Source organism: Lotus japonicus, chromosome 2 (genome assembly GCF_012489685.1).
Source record: "Lotus japonicus ecotype B-129 chromosome 2, LjGifu_v1.2".
In the NCBI taxonomy this organism is placed as follows: Eukaryota; Viridiplantae; Streptophyta; class Magnoliopsida; order Fabales; family Fabaceae; genus Lotus; species Lotus japonicus.
This window is the reverse complement of record NC_080042.1, coordinates 93,838,460-93,852,838: the sequence shown is the minus strand read 5'-3', so window position 1 is coordinate 93,852,838 and position 14,379 is coordinate 93,838,460. Positions and strand designations below refer to the sequence as shown.

General features: G+C 34.7%; 3 protein-coding genes across 3 annotated transcripts; all 3 read left to right on the top strand.

Annotated features, from left to right (window-relative positions):
• Positions 1 to 3,844: 3,844 nt before the first annotated feature.
• LOC130737322 (putative F-box/LRR-repeat protein 23) lies at positions 3,845 to 4,746 on the top strand. The gene is made up of 2 exons (XM_057589072.1): positions 3,845 to 4,245; positions 4,371 to 4,746. Exons 1-2 carry the CDS (start codon positions 3,845 to 3,847, stop codon positions 4,744 to 4,746), a joined length of 777 nt encoding a protein of 258 aa, XP_057445055.1.
• Positions 4,747 to 7,996: 3,250 nt separating this feature from the next.
• Positions 7,997 to 8,801, top strand: LOC130737321 (putative F-box/LRR-repeat protein 23). The gene is made up of 2 exons (XM_057589071.1): positions 7,997 to 8,103; positions 8,381 to 8,801. The coding sequence occupies exons 1-2, from the start codon at positions 7,997 to 7,999 to the stop codon at positions 8,799 to 8,801; spliced, it is 528 nt and encodes a 175-aa protein (XP_057445054.1).
• A 989-nt stretch (positions 8,802 to 9,790) lies between these two features.
• On the top strand, positions 9,791 to 11,868 carry LOC130737320 (uncharacterized). The gene is made up of 2 exons (XM_057589070.1): positions 9,791 to 9,930; positions 10,061 to 11,868. Exons 1-2 carry the CDS (start codon positions 9,810 to 9,812, stop codon positions 11,866 to 11,868), a joined length of 1,929 nt encoding a protein of 642 aa, XP_057445053.1. The 5' UTR covers positions 9,791 to 9,809.
• The last annotated feature ends 2,511 nt before the right edge of the window (positions 11,869 to 14,379 follow it).

The following is a 14,379-nucleotide window of genomic DNA, read 5'->3' as shown; positions in this document are numbered from 1 at the left end:
CATAAATGATAAAACGTATAAATTTTTCAATCACTTAATTATATATGAAGTGTTGGAAATATTGCAGTGAGAACACAATAAAATTATATTGGTATCAAACCAAATATTACAAATGTAATCACAATAGTTTGGGGCGTGTCACATGACACTGTCCTCAAGAGTCTATTCGCTCAAGATGTGATAACTCCCTATGATACAACAAACTCTACTACCCAATTGGTTAGGACTGAGAACTAAGAAGAATCACTGGAATATCAACTTCAGAACTTATCTGTTTTACTCTCTTGCTTTTTCTCTCCCTTTTCTGCAAAACACGTACATCCAATATATGCAGGAAAACTTCAACGTAACTCAATCATTTTTATGACCAAAATTCAAATAGTATAGGTAACTTACAATAGGCTTTATTTCTAATAATCAATGAAAAAAAGGGTAAAAGAAATATTAAGAGCATTATAATATGCCAATACATTAAACGGTTAGGAATAGAAAACCTTTTACCATGTACATTATGAGTGGGAAGGTAACGTTTGGCACAAAGAAAATTGATGCAAGAACAGAGAGGGAAATATTGAATGGTAACATGTTGACCATGTAATCAATATTTTAATTGTAAACATAAACGGGATGCCAATCATAAATAGATAAATATTTTTAATTTAAATTGACTTTAAATCTTTTGAAATATTAATAAAATATACAACAAAAAGTTCATATGCAAACAAATAAATGTTCTCATGATTTAGCTTAAGCAAATAAAGGGACCATAAAATTCTAAAGAAAATTCACCCTTCCAGAAAGAAAAAAAAAATACAACCTAGCAATAGGTTTTGCCAATTCCAAATTAACACTAACCTTTAGGTATTCAGTTGTAGAAGAATCCCACCAAAGCTATGAAAAAATTCTAAATTGCAAGGTGAAATGAATCACACTACCTTTCCACATACCTCACATATTTGATAGTTTCCGAGGAGTACAGTAACAGTGAAATTCAATCAGCAGTTGACCACACCATCATACATTCGAGCCTTTTTATTTCTTTTAAAAATATAAATAGTTTAGACCAACAAACAAAAGAAATCAACATGTTAGACTATAAATTTTGACACTTGCATACTCAAATAAAAATGTATTGAACAAACATCCTAGAGAGGTTTTAATGGACACCCACCTTGCCTGAATACTCAAATAAAAAGTATTGAACAAACATCCTAGAGAGGTCTTAATGGACACCTACCTTGCTTGATGTTAAATCATCCATGTTATTTGGTTGGTTGCCTCACGGTTACTCACTCCCTTGTTACTCTTGTTCATATTGCGAAATTTTCTCTGCAAAAGGAATTATACTCAGTGGAGCTATTTTTGTCACCTTATGTGTTAGGGAGGTGCTCAACATGAATATGAGACAGTATGAAATTTGGATAAACTTCTCAATAGATACTGAAAGGAAAAAAATTGAAATCATTAACCTTGTCCAAGCCTTAGTAATACACACCTTCACGCTCTCTAAGATCTCCATGGATCATGCTCCACCCACCTACACAAAACACAACAAACGAAAAAACGCACAATTTTTTTGGTAAAAAGAACAAAACTTTTTGAGTAAACAAACATGGGGGTTGCGACCATGGCTACTTACCCTGCTTGTGGGTAGAATTGAGTTAACTCGGCCTGGTGAGCCAATGAAAGTATCATCGTTCGACATGGAGATGCCATGAGATGTTTAGGGTTTCAGGTCAGGGCCAAAACTTGAAGATATAAAAAAATATCGCATGTAATTATTTTTTTGGATGATTTGGTTTTAAAATAAAAATAAATAAATTAACACTCTAGAAATAAATAATAAGATAAATTAAGATAAAGTCATGAAATAAACAACCTAAATCCTAATCAAATCTAAAATTAAAAAAGGTACTAAATAAATATAGATAAAAAATATTAAAATATAGCAAATCACAATAAAAAACTCATAAAATCCTTAATTAATTAAAAATCCGAAAATTCAATAAAAATACCATAAAAATTAATTAATACTCTAAAAATAAATTAAGATAAAATCAAAAAATAAACAACCTAAATCCTAATCAAATCAAATCTAAGATTTAAAAAAATTATTTTTTTATGAGAATTAACCTGAGAATGACACGTGGAATTTTTTTATGAGAATGACACGTCACTAAAAATAAATAAATAGATAAATTAAGATAAAATCATGAAATAAACAACCTAAATCCTAATCAAATATAAAATTTCAAAAGGTACTAAATAAATATAGATAAAAACTATCAAAATCTAGCAAATCACAATAAAAACTCATAAAATCCTAAATTAATTAAAAATCTAAAAATGTTCTTTTCCCTAGAAAATACATGTGTCATTATCAAGTTAACTCTCATAAAAAAATACATTTTTAAATTTTAGATTTGATTAGGATTTATGTTGTTTATTTCTTGATTTTATCTTAATTTATTTTGGATTTATTTTTAGAGTATTATTTAATTTTTATGGTATTTTTATTGAATCTTATTAGTGGAACGGTTTCATTCTTTGATGCATCTACACTTTGGATGTAATGTAACAATCATCTCATTTTATTGATTGTAAAGCCTATCATCTGTGTTAAAAAATTTTTTTTTATTGAATTTTCGGATTTTTAATTAATTCAGGATTTTATGAGTTTTTATTGTGATTTTCTAGATTTTGATAGTTTTCATCTATATTTATTTAGTACCTTTTAAAATTTTAGATTTGATTAGGACTTATGTTGTTTATTTCATGATTTTATCTTAATTTATCTTATTATTTATTTTTAGAGTAAATAAATAAATCCGAAAATTCAATAAAAATTAATTATTATACTCTATAAATAAATGTAAAATAAAATAAAATATTTCCTGGAAGTAAAATTAAATAAATAATAAGATAAAATTAAGAAATAAACAACCTAAATCCTAATCAAATATAAAATTTAAAAAGGTACTAAATGAAGATAGATAAAAACTACTAAGTCTAGCAAATCGTAATAAAAACTCATAAAATCCTGAATTAATTAAAAATCTGAAAAATTAAGAAAAATTAATTAATATACTCTAAAAGTAAATCTAAAATAAAATAAAGTATTTCCTGGATTTAAAATAAATGGGTAAGTAATGCTGGGTAAGTAATATAAATATTGTGTCTTGGGAGCCGTTCTTTGACCTGAGGCAGAAATTGTGTTTGTTATTTTTCTCTTATCATAAAAAAAAGCCATATAGGAGTTATATTTGTCATATAGCTGTAATATGTTTTACTTTTGTTGTAAATCATTAAGGTAAGTAATGCTATTTTTTTTTTAAATTATCTTATTACTTTCAAATGAAAATAAAATGTGATGTATCCTCTATTACTTCCCATTTCACTTGCTGGATAACTTAACAGTTTTAATTATCAAAAAACGTGATGTATTGGTCATTTTTTTAGTATTTATATGTATATGTATATAGTATTAAACTATTAATTATATAAAATTACATGTTAAAAATTAAAATAGTGGTAATTCCACTATAAGCTATTCCACTATCTCAATTTTGAGGTCGGCTGCGACGTGTCGCAATCCGAGATTGACTATTATGTGAAGAAGGCGTTGATGCTGCTATGTATAGTGCGGCATTGTTTAGTGAATAGATCGATCATAAGGTTTCAACTAAGTAAAACAACTTTTTAAAATTGACCTGCCAGTGACGGAGCTACGTACCGTGAACCGCAACCGCAATTTAAAATCATGGGTCAGAAGTCAGGTGTGGATAGTTAGGCTTACTTAATTTTGCCCAAGCTCCACGAAAATCCTGGTTCCGCCACTGTCCATATGACAACCCTAGGTGCCACCGCTTATAAATGCATTGGTACATCAACCTCTGTCACACAGCTTCCCACATACGGTTCTGTTTGCATGATGGCGGTGACTGAAGGAGAGACCACAAACAGTCCTAACTGGCTTGAACTTCCAAACGACGTGACAATAACCATACTGCAGAAGCTTGATGCCATTGAAATTGTGACGGGTGCATCTGGAGTGTGCTCTTTGTGGTGGAACATATGTAAGGACCCTTCCATATGGCGAACCATTGTCATGATCAACCTCCGGAGTTCACCCTATGATTTGAAGAAGATTTGTTGCTTTGCCGTTAGTCGAAGTTGTGGTCTTGTGGAAGACCTTAATATTGAGTATTTTGCCACAGATGATCTCCTCTTTCACATTGCTGATAGGTATTGTTTCTTGGATTGGATAACTTTTTTGTCATATATTTCTTGTATTTAGTGGCTCTGATTTTCCTTTTCAAGCATTGTATTTGTATGTCTTTCTATAAAAAAAATGTATTCATATGTTACAGGACAAGTAACCTTCGTCGCTTGTGTCTTGCACATTGCAAGGAAGTTCCAAAAAAAGGATTGCTTAAAGTTGTGAAGCAGTGTCCTTTATTAGAGGAGATTGATATTTCATTTAGCTGCTTACGTTATGATTCTCTTGAAGATGTTCGCCGGTGTTGCCCTCTTTCGAAAACATTAAAATTTAATTGGGCATGCAACAAATTGAAGATGATATCCGTCTCTCCTGATGACGTTCAGGGTTTTGCTATAGCAAACACCATGCCTCAGCTATGTGTTATCCCCAAATTTACGGATAATTTCGAGCTATGTTGCATAATTCGATTCGATGATAAAGTCGAAAGTGAGGAGACTCAAGAAAATTTACCAAGTGTTGAGTGACTTCGATTGAAGAGTACCTTTCAAGATTCGAAGAATTCAGTACGGGAAGTCGGTTGTTTTTTGAAGATAGTTCACGAAAGACACGTATGGAGCAAAAGGACATGTGTAGGACGAAGGCATATTCGGAAGACACTTGTAATGGTTTTATCAATTGACCGTTAGAAGTTAGTTATATTTTTAAGTCTATAAATAGTGGGTTTGTAGAGAAAATTAGGGTTCACAATCTTTACTCGAAAACTCTCAAGCGCTTACAATCGATCACAATGATTACAAGCCAAGTTAGAGCGAAAAAGTAGGGATTCGTGTAACACTTTGTATTTTAGATTTCATTATTATTAATCAGAAAGTTTACTTGTGTTTTTACTTATTTCAGTCGAATCGATTCGTTTTGTTTCTAATTTGTTATCAAATTTCTTTAGTTTTTAGTGATTAAATTGAATTCATTTTCACCAAAGAACCCAAGAGGACTTGAATCCAGTCCCAGATTGATCTTTGGATTCTTTATTTGTGTTTACCAAAATTTGGTGTAAACACTATGTCATCTTCAGATTACGGCAAACTCTCTCACTAATGCTGGCTTGCTTGCCATCCTCCATGGTTGTCCTCTTCTTGAATTTCTTAACCTTAGAGCATGTCGTTTTGTTAATTTGAGTGGAAGTTTGGGGGAAAAGTGTCGTAAGCAAATCAAAGTTGTACGACTTCCATATGATGAATTTTCTGATGATTATCCTAGGCATGGAAACTGGGTAAGGTTTTAATTAATTATCTTTAATTCTTTATGTTCTTAATTATCTCAATTTTTTTTTGTTATTTTTAGTATGAATCACATTCTAAGCTTAACATATTATGATTCATCATGGCATGCTATTGCTTGGTTACTACTTTTGTTCTAATGTTAGTTGGCACTGGATATTTTTCAACAATTCACTTTGTCGACAATTAGTGAAATCTTGCGAAGTTATGAGTGCGAAGGAGTATTTGCAATGTGTTATTTAGTCGAATCTTAAATCAGTTTACTGACTTCTGTCCAACAATGTTAATTATGGTTCAGATCCTCTCTGATGATATTTGGAAATTCATTGGGCCTCCTCGTGTCCAAACTTTCCTTTGGAAAGTGGCATATAATTAACAGACTTTTTACTAATGAGAAAGGGTGTGACTAAGAATAGAGAAAATGGATTCAAATGCCTTATGTCCTATGTTTTTTTATAGGCAAATGTTGCCTTATGTCCTATGTGTCTGCAAATGGAAGAATCTGTTATGTATGCACAATGCTAGAATTCGGTACTTGAAATTTAAAAACTGAAAAAGACACGCAAGATAGGGCCATGCTCTATCCAAGTGCAATTTGGTTTAGTAAAGGACAGCTTCTTAAGATAATCAGCTGCATTATTACCATTACGCCTAATAAATTATAAATCAAGAAATATAATTCAAAGCCAAAACCTCCAAAGGTTGAAAACGGAGAAACAATTAGTTTCAAACACCATGTGTGATAGACCTAAATCCTTAACACACGAAAGAGTCCATTGAAAATAGCTACACTCAGAAAACCACGCAAAGTAAAAACAAGCCCATACACCGTCGTGCAAGCCATGAGCTTTTCTTCCCAATCTTGAACCACCGCGCCTCGTGCGCGCCACTTGGACTGGGCGAGCTCCCCCACCCCCTAGAGCTTTTCTTCCCAATCTCCATGGTTGTCCTCTGCTTGAATTTCTTGACCTTAGAGCATGTGTTTATGTTGATTGGAGCAGAAGTTTGGGGGAAAAGGTTTTAATCATCTTTTTGTTCTTGATCAATCTCATAATTTCTCAAAAAATTTGTTGTTCATTTTGGTCTGAATCACCTTTTAATCTTAACATATTAATGATTCATCACGGCATGATATTGCATGTTTACTACTTTTGTTGGTTGATCCCGTTTTGTAATCTTTTTACCTACCCCACAGAGTTGCAATAATTAATGTGTTATTTTGCCTTGAGTCTTTATATATGTCATTGATTTCTCTGAGTTCAGGGCCAAAATTTGTTTGTTTGAAAGTGTTTTCGTTTTTGAAACCCCTATTGTTATAAACACAGAATGGAGAAGATAGACATACGAAAGGAAAATAAGTAAATGATCATGGAATGGAACCGGATGACATAGATACAAAAGAGAAAAATGATGTTACTGAAGGGAATCTTTCTCTTAAATAAGTTTACTCTCTTCTATCCACCAATGTTAACTATGGTTCAGATCCTCTCTATGATGTTATTTGGAAATTCGTTGGGCCTCCTCGTGTTCAAGAGATTGTTTTATGCTTCAAGATGTTTGTACGCAATAATCAATTAAGCAACCGTCACAATGCCAGAATTCGGTACATCAAAATTTAAAAACTGAAAAAGACTCGCTCAATTCAAGAGTAATTTAGTTAAGTAAAACTATATAGTTTGTTAAACTAGTAAAACAATTTTTTAACACATTCTCATACGCTCAATACAATTAGTCTATTTTTCAAATAATTAAAATATTTTTCTCACTTCAAAAAATTGTGTTAACTTTGAAAAATATAAATATCAATCAGATGTAGATGAAGTGCGTTGAAGCCAATTTTAAAAGAGTTAGCTTTTCTCTTTGAAAAATTATAAAGACAATAGTATTAAATTCCACCTATAGTTTTTGGGATATGGGGGTACGTGTTGGGACTTATGAATGCCCAATAGGTATAGTTATTGACCTTAAACACACATCTCAATTCTGTTAATCCGGAATTCCGGATACGCATGAATCGAAAAGCTAAAATTACCTCGAGCAAAGTACATATATACTCTTAAAGCTACGCATGCTATATCCATTTGCACCGCTATTAAAGTCCATGTGAAATCGTTTGATATTCTCTCCGAGTGGAGCGATTAGGGTGCCACACTGCTTATATAAATGAATTAGCTAGCACAAGCAAAAGTCCCAACGTTGGTTTTGTTTGCATTTTTGTTTTTTTGGTAAGCAATTGGTTTTGTTTGCATGATGGCATCGTGTTCAAGACCAGCAAAGAAGGTGAAACGAGAGAGCAGAAATGGGCCAAACTGGCTTGAACTTCCAAGAAATGCCACAGCAAACATTCTGCGCAAAGGATCGATGTCGTTGAAATTGCGATGAGTGCAAGTCTGGTGTGCCCTTTGTGGTGGAATATCTGCAAGGACCCTCTCATGTGGCGCGTCTTTGTCATGACCAACGACCTTCACAGTTTAAGGCTTTAAGCCTCAACTCGCAGATGAAAATTTGTCGTTTTGCCTCGAGACGGAGTTGTGGTCTTCTGGAAGAAATTAATATTGAGTATTTTGGCACAGATGATCTCCTCCTCTACATCGCGAATAATAGGTATATATATGTGTGTATATTAGTTTCTTTCTGCTTGCTGTTAGTGTTACGCATGTATGTGTTGCATATGATATTATGGTATATTGATTAGTTGTCATGTTTCTTAAGATGTCTTATTGCTTAATGATACATATGCATAGTATATTCTGAAGGATTGGTCATCAATCTTCTCTATCGCTTTTATTTTACACTCGATAAATTTAATATTTTCCAGTTAATGAATTAGTAAGTTGTTATTCAGCCCAAGGTTGCGCAGAATGTGATTTGCAAAATGCAGAATTTCAGATAGGGGATTGTGTGAAGCTGTGAAGAAGTTCCCACTGTTAGAGGAGCTTGACATTTCATTAAGCTACGAAAAAATTACTAAGGCTTCTCTGGAAGCTATTGGCCGATGTTGTCCACTTCTGAAAGTACTAAAATTCAACAAGAATTACGGTGCAGGTGCCAAGGATGATGATGAGGCATTTACTATAGCAAAAACTATGTCTCAACTATACCATCTAGAGATTATTGGAAACTCTCTCAGTAATGATGGTTTGCTTGCCATTCTCAATGGTTGCCCTCTCCTTGAGGTTCTTGATCTTCGGCTTTGTTCTAATGTTAAGATGAGTTGGGGTTTGTGGAAAAAGTATTGTCAGCAAATAAAAAATTTAAGGGAGCCACATGATGATTTCCCTTGCCTTGTGATTATACTTTAGGCATGTTTTTTTCAATGGATGTTTTATTCACACCTCTTTTGGAGGTGGAATGAAGTGGAATTAAGAGAGAGATAGGAAGAAAGGAAAAAGTATGAGAGAGAAAGTATGAGATGTGATAGATGATAAGAGGAGAGAGATAGAAATAAAAAGAGGTGAAAATGAAGTGTTTTGAAAATGAGGTGTGCATATATCATTATTGGTAGGAGTAATCATAGAGTTTTAGACCTGAGAGGTTGAGTTTATTTTTATATAGTACGTCGATCTTTTTTTTTTTTGTTAAGTCGATCTATCTTTGTTATTGTATCTTTTAGTCATTTTATTATTTGGGTTGGGCTAGCCAGGGTTATTTGCTTATTTAGGTTGGTTTGTTACAAATATGAGTACTCTCTTAAGATATGAGTAATTCATTTCAAAAAAAAAAATTATGAGTAATTGAGTTAGTAAAACGATTTTCCCCTAAGTGATTTTCACCCTTATAAAGCAGGTTCTCCTTTCTTGAGATTGTTACAAATTTGAGGGTTTTATTTGGAATTAAAATGATAAATGGACTTTATTTAGGAACTAAATCTACTCGAAAAATATTTGGAGATTAAAATCACAATTAGTCTAGGAGAGAAAAATGTAATTAATAAGTAAAAAACTGCAAATTCTTATTTATTTGGGGTATAGGTGCAACACCGAATAGTTTCTTGAAGTATTGAAATACAAATAGTCTAGGAGAGAAAAATGTACACCCTCCGATCACTATTGTGTGGTGTTAAATCATATACCGCTAATGACTAATGATACTGTAAATGTCTGCATCTAGTGCCAATCAGCGCCATGGTTGATGTTTCTGTACAAATGTAGATGTGTGCACTGTTGGACAATATGTAAGGCATATTTCATTAACTATGAAGGACCTAAAATTTTTAAACAATAATGCTACACAACCCTTGGTTTTTATTAGTTTGTCTGCTGTGGCAAAAGCAAAACGAATGGTCTTTCTTGCAGGGTGTTCTTTAGAAGATGGGGTTTCCCCCCTCATGGGTTGCTCTGATTATGAGCTGTGTGACATCTGTTAGGTTTTCCATTATGCTTAATGGAAATCCTCAACCGAGTTTTGCTCCTTTTAGGGGCCTGCGTCAGGGTGATCCTCTTTCGCCTTATCTTTTTATCCTATGTGGGGAGGTGTTCTCAGCTCTTATTGAGAAGCGTGTGGCTTCTAAAATGTTGCATGGCTAACAGAGCACCTGTGATTTCTCACCTTCTTTTTGCAGATGATAGTATCATTTTTGCACGAGCCAATACTCAGGAGGCGGAGTGTGTTCTTGACATTCTGTCCACCTATGAGCGGGCTTCTGGTCAGGTCATTAACCTGGATAAGTCTATGCTCTCTGTGAGCCGCAATGTACCTCAGAATGGTTTTAATGAGCTAAAGCAGCTTTTGAATGTGAAGGCAGTTGAGGGTTTTGACAAGTATCTTGGTTTACCCACCATGATTGGTAAGTCCAAGACTAGAATTTTTAACTTTGTTAAAGATCGTGTCTGGAAGAAGCTCAAAGGGTGGAAGGAGTCCACTCTTTCCAGAGCAGGTAGAGAGGTCTTGATTAAGTCTGTGGTGCAAGCGATACCTTCTTATGTTATGTCATGTTTTATTTTACCTGATTCTCTCTGTGCAGATATTGAAAGGATGGTGTCTCGATTTTACTGGGGTGGCGATGTCGATAAGAGGGACCTCCAATGGGCTAGCTGGCAAAAGTTAACTCGTTCAAAATTTGATGACGGACTTGGTTTTCGTGACTTTAAGTCTTTTAATATTGCCCTTGTGGCTAAGAATTGGTGGAGAATTTATACCCAACCTGAAACTTTGCTTGCTCAAGTTTTCAAGGGGGTGTATTTTGCGCAAGGTGATCTACTGGGGGCCAAACGTGGCTATCGTCCAAGCTATGCTTGGTCTAGTATCTTGCGGTCCAGCTGGATTTTTCATGAGGGGGGTCGTTGGAAAATTGGTGATGGTAGTCAGATTGATATTCTTCATGATCAGTGGCTACCTCAGGGGGTACCTGTTATAGGTAGTCAGGATTTAATGACTGAATTTGGAGTGTCCAGGGTCTCTCATTTAATTGATCATACGACCAAAACTTGGAAGTATGCTTTGGTGGATTTTATTTTTCACCCAGCCACTGTCTCTCATATCTTAAAAATTCCTTTGCCTTTGAATGGTAGTGTTGATACTCTAATGTGGCCAGAAACTGTTGATGGCAATTATTGTTCCAAATCTGGTTATATTTTTGTTCGCAGGAAGCTCCTTGGCGCTTGTTCGTCATCTTCTTCCCAGCCATCGCTTCCAGCTCCTTTGTGGAAGAAGTTTTGGCGTACTAGTGCCCAACCCCGTTGCAAGGAGGTGGCGTGGCGTGTGGTCTCATCTTTACTTCCGGTCCGTGCCACGCTTCGTCGGAGAGGCATGGATGTTGATCCTTTGTGCCCAGTGTGTGCTAATGAGGAGGAGACTGTGTTTCACTTGTTCGTGTCTTGTCCAGTGGCCCAGAATTTCTGGTTTGGCTCCCCCCTTTCCCTTCGTGTGCACGAATTTAGCTCCATGGAGGACTTCTTGGCGGTTTTTTTCCGAGCAGCTGATGATGATGCCCTCGCATTATGGCAGGCGGGAGTGTACACTCTTTGGGAGATGCGCAACCGTGTTGTTTTCCGAGATGGTGAGATTCCTGTGCCGGTAGCGGTCGTGATCCAGCGATGTTCCATGCTAGCTGCTGCGCCGGTGTCAGAGGTAACGGTGGTGCCTAGACCAGCTCCGTTGTTGCAGGCAACTTGGGCGCGGCCACCTCGAGGTATCTACAAGCTGAATTTTGATGCAGCTGTGGCTACCACGGGAGAGGTGGGTTTTGGTTTGATTGTGAGGAATATGTTGGGCGAGGTTCTTGCTTCTGCAGCACAATATCTTCTCCATGCAGCTTCAGCGATCCTTGGGGAGGCATTAGCCTTTCGCTGGTCTATGCAGCTTGCCGTTCAGATGGGTTTTCGTCGGGTGCTTTTTGAGACGGATTGTCTGCAGCTGTTCCAGCTCTAGAAGAAACCTCCAGATGGTCGATCGTATTTATCTAGTACTGTTAGTGATTGTTTTATGTTATCTCGTTCTTTTGATTATGTTGACTTGTCTTTTGTTCGCCGTGGGGGCAATTCTGTTGCTGATTTCTTAGCTGGTACCGCTTCCAAGTATACTGATATGGTTTGGTTGGAAGAGGTCCCTAGGGAGGTCATAACTTTGGTTCATGAGGATGTAATGACTTCTATGTCTGTTTCTGATTAATGAATTTACAGTTTCCTTTCAAAAAAAAAAAATGAGGGTGATGATAATTACTTTTTTATCCTTCACACGTAAACCTTTACATATAATTCCTATCTCATTATTATTTTTTTATTATTTCTTAATTATTTATTAAACTTTGTAATTATTTCACAATTCGGAAAAGGAAAAAAAAAATATGAAGAGCAACATAGCCACTTTCTCCCCAAATTGGTGAGATTGGAAAAAAATAGTGCAGAGATACTTTTTAATTTCTCTCTCTACTATGTTAAAACTCTCCAAACAATGGTGGGTGATTCTTTCTTTCCTAACTCTCCCGCACGATTCTCTCTACTCAAATTCTCTCAAAACAAACACACCGTTAAACAAATGGTATCCCTTTCTTTACTTAAATTCATATGAATTTGATAATTTATTTTTCTACTATAACACTTAGTTTTTTTCAATGTATTTTCATAACCGACAGTCATAAGACTAATCTCCTTAACGCTCGGATATCACATTAAATGAATAAATTTCTTCTTATAAATCTTTCTCCACTACATATCGCATAAAGATCAAGACACATTTAAAATTTTGATAATGTATAAAAAACACATTTGATTCTAAAAGAGAATTTATGATAGCTTATAATAGTCATCCTATAATTATATTATAGGACTGTAGAACAGAAGTAAATTTTATATTTTATTTTACCACAAATTCTTTTACAAGATTTTTTTATTTTACCACATTAATAATGTTAAGTACTGTAGATAGTGGATTTTATTAGGTGTTTCGCGAGTCCACTATAAGGTTTACTTATTGTCAGTTTTGTGTCCTTTTGCCGTGTTTCGTTTGTGTTGTGTCCTTTCCCGTTTCCACTTCACCTGCTCCTTTTTTATCTATTGTTATCACGCCAAAACCCCCAGCCTATGCTCATCTCCACTTTTCTTTTCTTCTTTGGTCACTCCCTCTGTTGAGAAATGGCTCAGTTCACTCCCTCAGTTTCTTCAATGGTATTTCGTTGTTCAAATATTAGTTAGTATCCACAGATTCCTCAAAACCCACTACGTTTCTTTGTGCGTTTCAGTAGAATCGTATAGGTTCAGAAGATAGATTTGTGCAATGTGATGGAGATGTAATGGAGGACGGTGTGGTCATGGAGATTGGGCGCGGTGGCTCCGGTGTGTTGATGGTGTTGGGCTCAGGCTTGAACTTGGGTTTGCTGAGTCATGGGTAAAAAGGAATTTTTTTTCTTCTTCTTTCGATCAACATTTCATTTTGTCTTAACCTTATTTTGTAACTGTATGTCCAGAAGGTATATAAGTTTGAATGATACAAAGGGATTGATGAAAGAGTCAATGAAGACAAAAGGAATCCAGGTGAAAGAATTGGTAAGGCTAAACACTTTATACTCCATAGAACTGTAAAACCTTTTCTTTCGTTTTGTTTTCATTCTCAATTTCTTTCTTTTTCCATACAACTTTTTAGGTTTGGTACTTCACTTTGGAGAATCAACTGCAGTCGTTGAATTATACATTAGGGTCTTACTTTTGTTTTTTACCTTTTAAATTGAGTTGGGCACTGGTTGCAATATTTTTTACCTTTCTCACTTTTTCTTTTATTCATTCATACTCTTCAAATTAGGTCACTATGATGATGCCCTTCATTTGCTCGACCAAATGTTCAAATAGACTTTCAAGTTTCCTTTGGTGATTTCATAGGTGAGTATGTGTAGTGGGAAGTTGGTCAAAGATGATAGTAGTTTTTTTCCTAATTGTTTTTTCTATGATTTAAATCATCTTAGTTTATGTATAGATATATAGTTCATCTACTTGAGTGATCATTGTGAATGACGAATCCAGTTTGGACGAATTCAGTTAATTTGGTTCCCACATTAGTCATGCATCGTAAATCCATTCTCCGACATATTTACTCTTTACATATTAGTACATTTGTATGATCTTCATATGTCTCTGAATTGTCTTCAATTGTTTATCATTTGTTTACTGTGTGACGACAATGAACTTCCTTAACTTCTACATATTTCAGGCAGCCGTTTATTTAAGCTAAGATGTTTGAACTAATTGTGCAACAACAAGCGATAGCAGTTGAGGACAGGTTATAGTTTACTCTTTTTATTCCTCTTTCTTATGAGCAATCATGCAATACTGTTAACATTGTCCCTGCTCTTCCTTCCTATTAGTTGTCTCTAATAAAGACTTGGAAATGGCTCATATGATGCAAAAACTATCATTTGTAAACTAAAAAAAATTGATTTTAAATTTGTTT